At 40.4% G+C, this 16,103-nt stretch overlaps 1 protein-coding gene across 5 annotated transcripts in view; it reads right to left on the bottom strand.

Moving 5' to 3' along the window:
* NEK1 (NIMA related kinase 1) overlaps positions 1–16,103 on the bottom strand; it is a 95,472-nt gene that overhangs the window by 29,645 nt on the left and 49,724 nt on the right. For all 5 annotated transcript variants that reach the window (XM_072119979.1, XM_072119972.1, XM_072119963.1 and 2 more), the window contains 4 exons: positions 15,443–15,662; positions 11,071–11,214; positions 6,853–7,053; positions 5,903–6,085 (listed from right to left, as the gene is read on the bottom strand). In XM_072119979.1, the coding sequence (XP_071976080.1) occupies positions 5,903–6,085; positions 6,853–7,053; positions 11,071–11,214; positions 15,443–15,662 (748 nt within the window). The remainder of the gene's footprint in view (positions 1–5,902; positions 6,086–6,852; positions 7,054–11,070; positions 11,215–15,442; positions 15,663–16,103) is intronic.

The following is a 16,103-nucleotide window of genomic DNA, read 5'->3' as shown; positions in this document are numbered from 1 at the left end:
GCCTGATGAGTTTTGAAATATAAAGCTCTATTCTTTAATTTTAGAGCCATGATTCTAGCTGCTAAAGAACCCAAGATATAAGTACCTAAAGTAATGCTCCTCCTCCAACCTCTGAGCTCGATTCACCTGGTAAAAGATGACTCTCCTCTGTCTTTTTTCACAGGTACTTTGGAGCAGGTACTATATAGGTAATAGGAGGGAGATGTTACATAAAAAGGGATTCTAGATTTCATTTCCTACATGAGGAGAGTAGTAGATCAATGAGGTAAAAGTAGGGGACAGTAGCCCTTTTTTGCAGGGTAAAAAATGATGAAGGCAGGGAGAAGGTGGAGCCAACAGGGAGGGTTGGAGTGATCAAAATCTATGCGGGTACATGGAGAGGGCTCACGGGTTGATCCCTCTCTATAGCCGGTAAGTCTTTGCTGCATATTACTTATGCCCGCGATCGCCGCCGGCAAAGCTTCGCATGGGCACCACCATCTTGCTGAGGATCGTCGCTCCCCGTGACGTCATTGGGAGGCACCGATGTGTCGCCATGCGTCCAAAAATGCCCGATCTCTCAAAATTTAATTTAACGGTTTTTAACCTGTGTTTAACGGAAAATTGCAGCCATTTTGAAAAATTTGTAAATGTATGAAAGCATTATAAAACCCATACAAATTTGGTATCCCCGTGATCTCACCGACCCAAAGAACAAAGTAGACATGTCATTTGGGGCGCACAGTGAAAGCCGTAAAATCCAAGCCCACAAGAAAATTACGCAAATGCGTTTTTTCACCATTTTCATTGCATTTGGAATTTGTTTTCCGCTTCCCAGTGATCTATCTGTGGGACAAGGACTATGAGGCTGATAGTGATGTATCAGTGTCTTAGTCCTCATCCAGAGGGACATTGCTATCAGCGTATTAATCCTCATACCAGGGGACATCACCATCGGTGTCCTAGTGCTCGTCCCAGAGGGACATCACTATCGGCGTCTTAGTTCTCGTACCAGAGGGACATCACTATGAGCGTCTCAGTCCTTATCGCAGAGGACATCACTATGAGCGTCTTAGACGTCATCCCGAAGGACATCACTATCAGAGTCTTAGTCCTTGTCCCAGAGGCATATCACTATCAGCATCTACAATTTTTGCCTTTAAAAGTCCATCAAAACCCGCTGATCTCCCTAACTGCCAGGTGCCTATAATTAAAAGCAGCTTGGAATACTGCAAACCCCAGATTAACCCTTTGGTGGGGATTTACCAAAAAATACACATTAACTAATAGTTGGTTTTGCTTTGTGACAGCTTGAAATGTAACATTAAGCTATTGACACAAAAGTTAGCAACACAACACGTCACCCTGTCTAAACTAAATCAGATGTAATCTTGCCGAATATCTTTAAAGGTCATTTTCTCTGCTGCCCTGAACCAAGGCCATTACATCATAGCTACAGCACATCTCCTGAGGATCCTCCGCAGGCCTGGCTTTAAAGGCATCTGGATAAAGTTGGACATTATCACTTAAACATATTGATTCCTTTTTCCTTTGTACACAGATAAACAGAATGAACGACGGACACTAACCAGACCTAGCTCATTACCGTCTTAAAAGGAAATTGTCCGATATGGTGCGATAAAGATGAAAAGTGATGAGGGTGTTGATCCTTTTGGGTATAAAAGGGTCAAATACACACAATGACACTATAGACAATCACGTTGTATTCACTTATCAGCATTAAAAGGACGGCTTTCATGTGTATTAAAAGGATGATACCATAGAGCACGGGAAAAAATGGTTTGTCCTGTCTGATGATTTGTGGAAAGAAGTCAATAACAATTATGTAAGAAGACAAGAGAAAATCATTCAGAGTGAAGGATTGCTATGTGCAAAGCTGCAATGCCATTTTCCTTCACGATGTGCTGGTAATTATGGTCAATGTGACCAATGAAAGATTACAGCTTCTGAATATTGGTCATAATTGCTATTTATATAGATCTGCAAAATTTATTAACAGAAATCTGTTTATGTAAAGTGAATTGTCCTGATAAAATGCAAAATGCACCCACAACTGTTGGACATTGCCGATGATGGATTGTGGGCACTGTCAAAGTTTCTGCATGGGGCATACGTTTTTTGGAGACCCTTTTACAATTTCCACTCTTTGTTTCACTGAAGCCAATTGATGAAATCAGAAAGGTACTTTCTTGCTCATTAATGTACACTCTGCACACCATCTTGACAGAAAAAACATGTCTATATTTTTGCTAATTTATTAAACAAGAAAAAGTTAAATATCACATGGTCACAAGTATTCAGACCCTTGGCTCAGTATTGAGTAGAAGCAGCTTTTGAGCTAGTACATCCATGAGTCTTCTCGGGAATGATGCAACAAGTTTTTGACGCCTGGATTTGGGGATCCTCTGCCTCTTCCATGTTGATGCTCTCCAGTTCCCTCAGGTTGGATGGGGAATGTTGGTGGACAGACATTTTCAAGTCTCTCCAGAGATGCTTAATTGGGTTTACATCAGGGCTCTGGCTGGACCAGACAAGAATAGTCACAGAGTTGTTCTGAAGCCACTGCTCTGTTATTTTATATGTGTGCTTAGGGTCAGTGTCCAGAGCACTCTGGAAGAGGTTTTCCTCCAGGATATCGCTGTACTCGGCCGCATTCATCATTCCTTCCATGGCAAATAGTCCCTGCCCCAAAGAATGAGGCTGCCACCACCATGTTTCATTATTAGGGTTGTATTTGGCAGGCGATGAGCAGTGTCTGGTTTTCTCCACACATACCACTTGGAATTAACATCAAAAACTTCAATCTTTGTCTGAGCAGACCAGAGAATTTTATTTCTCATCTTCATGTGTGTTTTTTTTGCAAACTGTAAGAAGGCTTTCATTTATCTTGCACTGTGGAGAGGCTTCCATTGGCACACTCTACCATAAAGCCTCTACTGTTGGAGGGCTGCAGTGATAGTTGACTTTGAAGAACTTTTGCCCATCTCCTAATTGCATCTCTGGAACTCTGGAAGAGTTGTGGGCATCCTAAACTTCTTCCATTTAAGGATTATGGAGGCCACTGTGCTCTTAATGATTCTGCAGCACTCCAGGTTTCCCTTGCCCACATATGATCCTTGCCACAAGAGATCCTTGAGCTCTTTGGGAAGTTCCTTAGACCTCATGATTCTCATTTGCTCTGACATACACAGGTGTGTGCCAAGTTCAATCTTGATCAACACAGATGGACTCCAATGAAAGAGTAGAACCATCTCAAGGAAGATCAGAAGGAAAAGGACAGCATGTGAGAAATATGGCAAAAGGGTCTGAACACTTTTGACCATCTGATATTTGAGTTTTCAGCAAAAATATCTACATTTCAGTTATTTTTCTGTCAAGATGGTGTGCAGGGTGTACATTAAGTTCTTTTTTTTTGCTCATTATCTATTAGCTGTAATTGAAACAGAGTAAAAAACTGAAAAGGGTCTAAATATGATCCATACCCACTATAGGTCTAGCTAGGGCCCTCAGATGATGGTGTCCATGCGCCACCAATCTTTAGGTGCCCCAGACAGGTTAGACTATGACACCCAGCTGTAATCAGTGCCAGCATCGATCAGTGCAGGTCTGATGTATAATACACAAGTCACCAGCCTTGTATGAATAGGGCTCAGCCCCATGACATACAAACACATTATGTTGATGAAAGTGGGACAACATCCTGTGGGATGTTTTTTGTGGGAAAACCCCACAGAAAGAAGTGGAAGTGAGTTCTATAAGTGATTTGAAAAAGCACACACAATAAATATAAATATATACATCTCTGCTTGCTTTGCTTCTATAGAAAGCTTCCAAGTTTACTTACTGACCTTTTCAAATATATGAATAACTCCCCTCACTCGGGATTGGCTGTAGAGGAGCAGGGGGCGTCGCTAAGCCCAGTGATGGCTGTTTTCATATATTTGAAAAGGTCATTTTTTCCCCAAGGGTGGGGGGGGGGACTGCTCCTTTCCAGCTCCTCCCATTTGGCAACTGCCTAGTCACACAGCACATGCTAATGAAAGGTACAATATAACATATCTTTTTTTCTGTAAAACCAATTTTTAATACAAAAACACTTTGGCAGCGTATGTACTATGCTCTGTGGGGACTGAGGGAGTGCTAAAAATGGATCTCCCGGTGACAGGTTCCCTTTAAAGTATAACTGAACCTTTGAAGCATTTTTTTTTATTTTGAAAATTAATAGAGCAGGTCATAATACATAAGCTTTGTAATATCGCTGTCTTCTCCCCCCGTTTCGCCGGTAGTGTTGGTATATGACAAAGTTTACTATTGTCATACGCACTTGAAATCTAAATCTTGAAATCTAAAATAGTTTTAAAAGTTTTGTTACACTCTAACATATTCATTCAATAGAAGTTCATATTATATTTGTAGCAACGGAATCTGGCTACACTAGTAAGGCCTCATGTAATATGTGTGCAATACCGACTTTAAGCATGGGAAAGTGATGCCCTGTTTTTGGCCCGTTTCGGCCAGGTGGACATGTCCTTGGGAAATGAGTAACTGGTCAGCAAATTAGGGCAGGAATAGAACTAGTTTTAGAATTTGCGGTGTGACCGCTCAGCTCACTCACCATGCATTGTGACTAGAGATGAGCGAGCACTAAAATGCTCGGGTGCTCGTTATTCGAGACGAACTTTTCCTGATGCTCAAGTGCTCGTCTCGAATAACGAGCCCCATTGAAGTCAATGGGAAACCCAAGCATTTTTCAAAGGGACCATGGTTCAGGAATAAAATGTGTTAATTAATTGAAAAAGAATGTCTTCTGATAAGTTAGCAGATGTATGCAAATATCCGCAATCTATTCTTCACTGTTCCGCGCGTATATTATCTCCCGACAAGTTAGCAGATGTGAAGAACAGTGAAGAATAGAATAAAAACAGTGAACACAGTGAACACAGGATCATTTAAATGAAAAACGCAGTGAAGAATAGATTGCAGATGTTCGGCACATCTGCTTACTTGTCGGGAGATACGCTGTCCCGGGATCCGCTCCTCTTCTTCCACTGAAGTCTCCCCGATCTCTCTGCCCTTCCCGCTGTCTCCGTGCCTGCCGCTGCCCCGCTGTCTCCGTGCCTGCCGCTGCCCCGCTGTCTCCGTGCCTGCCGCTGCCCCGCTGTCTCCGTGCCTGCCGCTGCCCCGCTGTCTCCGTGCCTGCCGCTGCCCCGCTGTCTCCGTGCCTGCCGCTGCCCCGCTGTCTCCGTGCCTGCTGCTCCCCGGTGTCTCCGTGCTGCTCACCGTGTTCTTCAATGTGTTCTTCACATACTATTTTGTTCGCACCGTTCCACGCGTATCTTCCGACAAGTAAGCAGATGTGCAGAACATCTGTAATCTATTCTTCACTGTGTTTTTCACATAAATGATCCTCTGTTCACTGTTTTTATTCTATTCTTCATTGTTCTTCACTGTGTTTTTTTAATCAAATGCTCGATCTCGAGCAGGGGAAATACTCGTCCGAGCAACGAGCCGTTTCGAGTACCTTAATACTCGAACGAGCATCAAGCTCGGACGAGTATACTCGCTCATCTCTAATTGTGACCAATAGAGCTCAATGTGGGTCTTGAAGTAGCTTCTCTTTTAGCGAGTAGCTCAGGGCCCCCAAAAACAGTTGTGTGCATGAGGTCTAAACCGAATGGTCAGAGAGCTGTGAAATGGCCTATACAATATCACCAGACTGATATTTAGTAAAATATAATTTACTAAGCCTCTGTTCAAACTAGCAGCATGGCTTTAGTGAATAAAAAGTAATAAATTGCTCTGCCACATTTGGTTTAACAAGATATAGAAGAATCACTTCCTAAAGGAAATTCAGACAAGTAAAAATGAATAAACGGACAACACTATTAAAATTGCTTCTCACCACAGGACTGGTCCTCAACTGGACAAGAATCAGACACTGTATCAGCCTGTTCCTCTTTGGGGGAAAGGTTTTCTTCTTGCTGAGGTGTATTCACTTTCTCCATAGGAAATCCTTTAATTGCCTCTTGATCCTGAAAGTGATTCTGCGCTGAATGTTCTTCATCACGGTTGACATGAAGCTTGTCTACAGAAAATGTTTTATTACCGAATATGTCTGAAATGTTTTCATAGGAATAAATGGTTTTAAATAGGTTTTATTGGCAAGAATCCTTTAGGCAATGAAATTATATACTGTAAATAGCACCTGCCATAACATTATTTTTGCAAAGTACTTGGGCATATAAATCTGGGTGAGAAATCCAGCAAGGAACTTCATTACAGTAAAATGATTATCCCTTTATTACAGAGCACAAACGAAAAAATACAGTGAGCCATTTGGATACCTGCTGCAACTTACAATGGTGACTAGATTTGGTTGAATAAGTTTTAAAAGTTGTTTTGGAGAAAGTTCTTTTTAATTAAATAACAGTGTGTGGATATTTATACAAGCTCCAACCTCACAGGTTTGTAAGAGTAAATGCTCACATGGCCTCATTACCTATGTTCACTAGTAGTTTCCTCAAACTCCCAATCTCTGACCTACACAGAAAAAGCAATTGGAGCTATTTGATCAAGGATATTGCATACTATCTTCACAAGTGTAGTTTTACAAACTATATTTCTTCATTAGAAACCCCATTTAACTAGGGTAACATATTTAACATTTATGTCTTCTGCCATTTCCGCACAAGGGTCGACCCCCACCTTGCCAAAGACCTATCCTTATTACCTGAATGAAGCATAATTCGACTGCTAGGGAGTAGTGGATACAACATCCCAGATTATGGCGGTAGAGGAAAAGAGAATCAATAAAACACAAAACATAAACCACATAATAAAGAAGCGGTTTACCATCTGCAGAATCCTGATCCTTCTCAGATTGTGATGCAGTGGTTACATTCACTAAGGAAGTGGAGTCCGTCACCACAGGGACATTCTGTGCATCAGGTGAGATTAAAGAATCCATGTCAAGACAGGGATCTCCACACTGTTCTTCTTCTTGGGATTGAGGTGGATCAGTGTCCTCTTCAATATTTGTTGTATCAACTGGACCTGTTAATTACAACGTAGATAGTGTAATTTATAAGAGGTTTACAATTTATCATTGGATCAAGATAATGAGCCCAAGTAAAATCTACCTTCCATCAGCCACATCATGTCTATTAGTGTTAAAGAAAATCTACCACCCGTATGAAGGATTGTAAACCAAGCACAGTGACATACTGGTGAGTGCCCCCTCTGGCAAGATCCATTCTTCTTTTAGCTTCTTAGGACCTTGTTTTTAAAAAAAGGTTTTATAAATTATGCAAATGAATAGAGGTCATTGTAGCCCTGAGCCCCTCATGCTAATTTGCATACATTTATAAAACTTTATTTCCTAAAAACAAGGGCATAAGAAGCTATAAGAAGAGATCTTGCCAGAGGAGGCACACACCAGTAGGTCAGTGTGCTCGGTTTACAATTCTTCATCCTGTTGGTAGTTTTCCTTAAAGTGCACCCGAAACCTGCAGAGTAGAAACCTTGATGACAATGTACTACTAAATAAGAAGCCTCTTCATCTGTCAGCCAAGTGATTGCTAAATGTTCCCATTATTAATACTTAAGTAAAATTAAATCATCTTACTATTGAAAGGAGGAAATACATTTTGTGATGTGGTGACATAAATGCTACATTGTAGTGGACATAAAGTGGGGAAAGATCAGCACTAAACACTAGTGAAATCCACAGCGCTCAGACATTTAGAAACCTACCTCATGATGGGGTATAACAGCTGTCAACACTCACAATGTGACTCAGGAATGGACCTTACTACATATATTCTGGAGCTGTTTTGGCCTTAGTTGTTGGTTGTTCCTGAATTGACCAACTATATCCTGAGGGATGACTGGGTGTGGATCCTGTTACACTAATGACATTCCACTGAGCAGGTACCAACATTACTTGGGCATCTCTTTAATGTGGGAAGGGCAGGCACAACCACATACTCAAGGTCCTGAAACTGGCATCAATGGTCTGGTGGTTGTGGATGGAGTGAATGACATTTGTTGTATGGAGAGCCTAATTCATGGTGATACAGCAGAGGATGAACAGTTCCAGTGCACCTGATGTAACTGTATAGACTTCAGCTCTTTGAGCAGATTCAGGGAATTCCTTGGAGTGCCAAGTGGGCTTGGGTGACTAGACTACCTTTCTAAATAAAAAGCACAATTTACTGCCCACGTTAAGCGATCCCTCCTCCCACCTGGCTCTTTTAAAACCTTGCGAATGGGCAATAGGTGCAATTATTTTCAGACGACTTCTCTCAGCCCCATATTTCATGTCCCTACGTTGCTCCACATGCTAAACGAGATATTCACTATCACACCATTACCCATGCGATCGGAATGCCCGTTGGATCCCCCTAACCTTTTTATTCTTTATTTTCTCTTTTATTCAAGTCTATTAAATGATCCTTACCTCCGCTTTTCCTGTCTTTCTCATAAAAGGGAGTCACTTTTCAGTTCATATGTGTGGTAAAATTATTATGCATCTGCTTGTCAGGGAATTGTACATAGTTTGCCATACTGGGACCAACAAAGAGTCTAGATCTGTGCACTGTTGGACTAAATTATAGATTTTGGATTTCTTGACTTACACACTGACTGATAGGTGCACACTCCCCCAATTAATCCTTTATCCATTACTCTATCATTCATTCCCTACTCCTGAAGTATTTGTTCTCCTACTAACTATCTTGGTTTGAAAAATACAATAACAAACATAAAAAAACATTGTGATTTTTGTGACAACACCTTTAAGGTATTCTTGGACAGTGCAAAAGGGTTTTCCAGCTTCTATATCTTAATAACCTTTTCATGGAATAGGGATCAGATCTGTGAGTCTCCAACCCTCAATGCGCCCATGATCAGCTGGATCAGTCAGTTCCAGAATCAAAGCAGAGAATGGAGTAAAAAGACTGCAGAGCTACAGTAACACAATTCAGCTTTATCACTGAGAAAACAACAGTTTTTTCCTGCTCCATTCTCCATGTTGATCCCAGCAGCAGGGGCAGATAAATAGGGTCCCACTAGTGTTGGACCACTACCGATCTGATGTTTATGACTGATCCTACGTGAAGCGGGAAAACCCTTGAAGTTAACCAAATTAAACATAAAGGTATAAACTATCCAAACATTAACCTGCCATTTAGTGCATTACATGATGTAACTTGAATGAATGTTAAAACTCTTGAAGGTTTCCAGACAAGTGAAGTTTAATTTAACTTCCCACTATTAAATAAAGTGAAAAACACCAGTCCCATCTTCCTGTGAGAAAGCGGAGCTGCTAGTTGAGTCATGTAAATAAAAGGTAAATCCATATGTGCCATTCTATACACAATCAGACATGGCTGAAATGAAATCCATGTGGTTATGTAATATTCCTGGATGTAAATACAACTAGTGCAAGAGCTCCCCACTTCACATATAGACGGAAGAATGAATGGTAATGGGAACCACATTGGAAGATAAGTGATACACACAATCCCACATCATAAAAATCTTTTATTTTTAAAGTTCATTGCAGCTAAAAATTGTGACAGCCATCACACCGAAAAACATGGTGGGGCACATTTATTAACAAAAATATTCCAGAATTCTGGTGGAATTTAGAACTCAAACAATGATGTGCACATCTCACGCCGCATTCACAAATTGTGTTAGACCCTTTTCTGGACCACTTTAAGATGCACCATTATAAGCCGAAGTAATAATAAACTGGCAAGTCCATCTAGTCTTGCAATATCTTACTATTAGACTGTATTAGTAAATGTGGCCCTTTCTACACCGAATGAAAAACAACTCATAGGCGATTTTTGACATGTGTTAATGTACAATGATAATTATTAACGGATTTTACAAGATTAGGATTTTGTTCTCATAGATAAGAGAATATATATCACTTTGTTCTCATTTGTTTTTATTTCTGGTCGCAGTTTTTTTTTAAAAAAATGTATTTTTTGCCTGAGCTCAAGTGACTTTGACTGATGTAAAGCAGATCACTAAACAGTGTTAGGTAGCAGCCATACAGATCTGTGTAATCATCTCTTTGTGTATGTTCTTAGTAGCAGTAGCAAATGTATTGATATACAGAATTGTAGCTGAATACAGAGCACTCTGGTCCAGTCCCCTCTGCTCTGGGTCATTCCTGTAGACCCCCCCCCCATTTGAATACTGCAGCAGTTACTCAGAGTGGAGAGGCTGTGCTGTGTTCAGAAAAGAGATCTCACCAGTGCACCACAGTGTTTCAAATCCAAACCTGGATATTAATGCATTTTTCACAACACAGAAATGAATGAATGATTTCACAGATCTCCAATACTCTGTCCAGCTTTGTATGGTCAAAACTACAGACAGACCCCGTCTAAAGGGAACCTGTCAGCAAAAATTGACCTAATAAACCACTACCAGCATGTTGCCAAGCATCTGAACACCTTCAGAACATGTTTCTTTCATGACACAGTGTTGTGGTCTCATCCAGAAAATAAACTTTGAAGTGAGATGTAAACTGTTTGTATAAAGTCAAGGAGGTGGAGATTTTAACACTGAAGTCATGCTCTCTCTTCCTCAGAAAGCCTCTTCACTGTAATTGATGGTACTGCATCCAGAGACCTCACTAACCAGATCTCCTAAAGTCCAATGCATAATGTCAATCACAGAGGAGAGGCATTCAGGGTTCAGGGCACCTTGACTTTAGTATTAAACTCCTTAATACTCCTTAAACTTGACTTTCTACAGCCAATTTACATCTCACTTCAAAATTGATTTTCTATAAGATGCCATCATACTGGACCATGAAAGAAACAAAAACAACAAGATATTACATAGTAAGACAAAATATTGGTAGTGGTTTATTAGGCCAATTGCTGATGACAGGTTCCCTTTAAGCTCTATGGAGTATCTAGGTATGCTCTGTGTAGGTGTAAATTGAAGCAATGATGAAGTCTATAGCATTGTTATCTCCAAATGTAAACGTGTCTGTGATGGAAAGGAGGTCACTGGATCAGGTCTATAGTCTCACACAAAACTCACCACTGGTGACTTGCAGCAATTCTGTCTGGAGTTGGAGCTGGGCCTCCCCAAGGATCTTCACAACCGACTCTTCTGGACTCTTCCCCCATTCACGTCTTTGTTTTTCCTCTAAATCCAACTTTATTACACCCCCAACAGTCTTATCTGAGATAAAAAGTAAATAAAACAAAAGTAACTTATTGTAAATAACTAAAACTTTTTGTTTTCAATTATTTTTATTGACATTTTCAAATTTTGCAAAAAATTTACAGTGCTTGACAGAGATTAACAATAAAGGTTATACATTATACTCCAGAGAAAAAACGGTGTTGAAAAAGAGCCCAGCAGCTCGAGTATGAGGAGATATCATACCAAACCTATACTTTATTCTATCCCAGACAGCTAGATTTGAAGAGAGGAGTGTGCACAGTATAACAGGTCTATCCTTCGTGGTAGACTGGATGTCCTATGCAGGGAAACCAGAGGGACTAACCTAAACATGTAATAATATTTGGAAACATTCAGAACCCCTAGTCCCCCATCCACTCTAGGGGTGAACATAGCGATGAGTAGGGGTAACAGGGTCATCTTTAGACGCTTCGTGGCCAAGCCAAGAGATATGCCAGGAGGACCAAACCTGTAAGCCTTCAAACTATTTTTTTACACATCGGTATAAAGTTTGCCTCAAATAGTTTAGAGAAATTAGATATCAGATTTATTCCTAGATAAGAAATTTTATCCTCCCTCCAGCCCATCTCAAAATTCAATTGCAGCAGCTTTGTCATGGATGAGAGGCTGGTTTAATTTACAGCCTCTGATTTATCATGGTTGACTTTATGACCAGAGAGGGACGCAAATTTATCTAGAACCTAATATAAATTGCGTAGTGAGGTTAAGGGGCGATGTGAGCAAAAATAGAATAAAAAAGGCACACTTGTGTACCCTACCGCCTACTTTAATACCCTTAATATTGGGATTCACCATGACCAGTTAAGCCAAATAGGGGAAAGGGGACATGAACTCCTTAACATTGACTTCTGCTGAGGGGGAAGAGTAGAGACTAGTCAGAATTGTTAGAAACCTTGGACCAAAGCCCCACCTTTTAAGGATATAAAAAAGGAAGTCCCATTGAAGGGAGTCTTATGCTTTGTGAATATCAATCGCGAGACACATAGTTTGTTTGGGCGAGGTGTTATCCCATCAGGTCTACCACTCTACGAGTTTGGTCTGCTGCTTGCCGAGAGGGGACAAAGCCTACCAGGTCTGGGTGAATATAGGCCTCTAGGATAGTATTGATTCTATTAGTATGTAAAAAAAAATTTCTAAAAAATATTACCCTAAGAGGAACAAATATTTCAGCAGTAAATATTACGTCATGGGCACCAGATAAATACTGCAGTGCAGCGGTTTAACCAAGGAATAAATAATAATATTATAACTATACCATATAAACACTTGACCCAAAATGCATTTTGTGGTTCTTTAGCAGGTAAAATATTTTTTTTATGGCTCTACATTTAAAGCCATAGGTAAAAACTATTCAATGCATATTTCTGGCCCAGAACTTAAGCATAGGCTCCATTAATATTACACAAGTTGAGCCCCTCGTACATCCGCTCGCTCAATACAAGTTTTGCTTTTGACTGTAGGGACACTTAAACTTTAGAAATATGCTGCTAATGTGAAACTGGATATTATGAAAAACTTTTATGATAACTATAGTATTTTACATCTGTACTAAGGTGTTTTCTATTCCAGATTGTTTTGTAATGGAACATGAGCCCATGTGGTTTTGTTAATAAATTTGCAGCAATGCGGAAACCCCACATGGAGCAGTCAGAAAACTTTTAACTTTTAGTCTGCATTAAGCTCCTTCCCATACCGTAAATAAAATCAGGTAGTGACAATAGGTAGTAGCATTATACATTTTAATGGAACACTTATTCTCTTTACAAGCTTCAAACTCACCATGTTTTCCTGCACAGGTGCACTTCAGACATTTGTATAATCGTAAAGGACTGAAACTGAACTAGTCCTTGTTCCAATAAACTTTTTAAAGTAGATTAACAAATAGATCCACAGTATACTGAAGGATAAGTGCCACCTGTATATATACTTGCATGTCAGGGAGTTCCTATAAGTGATCAGCAGAAACATTCACTTCCATAAGGAAAAGGGGCTTAAGGGGACCCCACCCCTGCACCATGCATTATACTATTGGCAGCTGTTGTACAGAAATGCACGATTTAAAATGATTCAAAAATGCCATCATTATTTCCATCTATGACCTTTGTGAGAAATTTGCGGTTTAATCCGTGAGCTGATGAGGCAGTCAGTGCACCGGTAAAGTGTCCCCAGCACCTGGAGCCCTACTATTCCTGACTTTGTAAGATAAGCAGGAGGTCCGAATTGTCAGCAGCACTGGGTAACAATGAAAGAGGAGGGAAGTGATTTGGGCTAGAATGGTAGTGCTCCAGGTACTGAAGGTGCATCAACTGCTCCATTAGTATGTGGAATAAAATGGGAATTTTATGGAAATGGCATAATCGAAAGGAATAATCAAGGTATGTGGGAATCACAGATCATTTCTTTAGAACATACTGCTGATGACACAGGCTGGTGGAGGTGGAAGACTCTTTATAGAATCCTGGCTTAAATGAAATCTACCATTTGATTTGATGCATTCTGAACCAAGCATACCTTGAAAATACTGTAGCTATGCTGATGCAGGATCATATTTTGTTTAATCCCTGAGCTGAGTGGTTTTGCTGAAAAAACAATTAAAATTCAGGATAATGAGGCTCTGTCGCTTCTGTGCCTGGGCCTGGCGCTTTTCCTTTCACATTAGTTATTCACTGCTTCACAGGATGATGTACTCACTGTGTTCTTCCTGCCTGGCAGAATAATCAATTGCTGTACCATCCCCCAGCTGCTGTGTATGAGTGATCCAGCTCAGGATGAGAAGTCCTGTCTTGGCTGTTCAGAAAGTTCTGTGTGAACATGTGGATCCAGCTTTCCCAAGGTCCTGAATTTTAGAATTGTTTTTTTTTCAGCAAAACCACTCAACTCAGGGATTCTGCATTCTGCATCAGTGTAGCTACAGCATTCTCAGGGTATGTTTGGTTCATAATGCATCAAATCAAATGGTAGATTTTCTTTAATTTTTCTCAACGGTCATAGGAGATACAGAGTGAGTTGGACATTTCATTAACTTGGCCAGTAATAACCAATGATAGCAAAATATTACAGAGACGTTTGATGTTTTTGAGTAGCATCGATCATAAAACAATGTATGCAAAGACTACTCTAAAGTTTAGTTCAAAATTCAGTCAACAGCATTGCGGTACTCGCCAAAAAACTATTTTCACATTAGCATAAACTCATGATGTAGTGGGGAACAGAAGAAGGATGAAGATCTGTATATTTGTTTCTCAGCTGACTGAAGGGGACATAGTTATCCAGTGCAGTTGGGGGATTGTGACTCTTTAAAAAGAACCCGTCAGGCAAAATACCCCCCCTAAACTAAATATATATTCATAAACTGCCATTAGAGAGCATTGCCTCTATCCCTTCATTGTCCCTCTACATGCCTGTAAACCTAAGCAACGAGGTCCTAAAACTGTATGCAAATGACCTGTGAAATGTCCAATGAGTCATTATCATATTCAAGCTGTCCAGCTTATTCATGAGTGGGAGGCACCGCCACACTCCCCAGTGCATAACTGACAGCCTGTATAATGGTGTGAAGCTGTATAATGATGTGCTTCCAGGTGCTGGCGCCCCCTGCAGCCTGTGTGTGTATAGGAGAGATACAACAGCTCCAGGATGCAGCCATGTTATAGCAGAACATGTCAGGTACTTGTGTAGCTGATGTCTGTGTATTAGGAGGATGCAGCATGTCAGCAGATGCAGCACACACACTAGCAATGCTTTACTATACATTACACACAGACATGAGTAGGGGGAGGAGAGGGGAGGGGGAACAGGGGTGACATCACTGCCTTGGACCATGTGACCAGCCTCATTTACATAATAAAGAAAAGATGATTTTATAATGATTAATGTATGAATTGACTAGATAAAGGCTGTGATGGGATCCTTGTGAGCTGCTCCAACAGGTAGAGGTGACAGAAATATTTACCAGAAACACCCACTTATATTTTTACTGGTTGCTATGGCACTGCATTCATTAATCTCATGAGTAAAAGTAACCTAAAGAGAACCACAATACCGCCACAAAAAAAATGTGTTCTGAGAGTTGGACTTCAGATTTAGCATTAATGCACTAAGCTACAAATGGGCAATCAATATCTATATGTTTACGTTTTAGTTACATTCCAGTCTACTACACAGCGGATTTAAGCAGTCAATAACTTTTCTATAAAGTACTTACTGTCTACAGCACATACAGTATCCTCTATAAGGGTGAGTTGTGCAAGAGGGATTAATGGATTTTCTGCTTGCCACTTCTTGCGGTCAGTAACATGCTCCTCTTGATGGTGCTCGGCATCACCATTATCTGTTGTCACTGTGATATTTTCATTTGTTGAAGTCTCTTCTTCCTGAGCTTTAAGGTTCTGATTTAATCTCTTGAGTATCTGACGTTTTTCATTCTACAGATAATAAAATACAGTCAGTAAGTCCATACTCCCTAATAAGAGGGGAGAGAAATAGTTTGTATTCTTAGTGGAAAATCATATCAAAAAATCTACCTTATCATAGAAACGAGCAATTGTGTACATGCTGTGCTCTATTCTCCTGGAGAGTATGCATTCACACCATTACTATATTAACCCCTTCTTAATTGCAATATGGCAATATATGGGCACATGCCCCATGTAGATAGATGTAGATGCAGATACACACACCCACACATCAGGTCGGTATAAAACTTTAAACAGTCCTGAACCATGGCACCTAGAAACACTATTCTGGTGATCTGTCCCAGGTACCTCAGTAAGACCGCTCATCGCTCCCGGAGAGTATTGGAGCAGACAGCCGCTTCATGACCATTCTGCTCATTTATCTCTAAGGAACTGGTGGAGATCACCTCA

This window comes from Engystomops pustulosus, chromosome 1, assembly GCF_040894005.1.
Source record: "Engystomops pustulosus chromosome 1, aEngPut4.maternal, whole genome shotgun sequence".
Taxonomy (NCBI): domain Eukaryota; kingdom Metazoa; phylum Chordata; class Amphibia; order Anura; family Leptodactylidae; genus Engystomops; species Engystomops pustulosus.
This window is presented reverse-complemented; position numbering and strand designations above follow the sequence as displayed.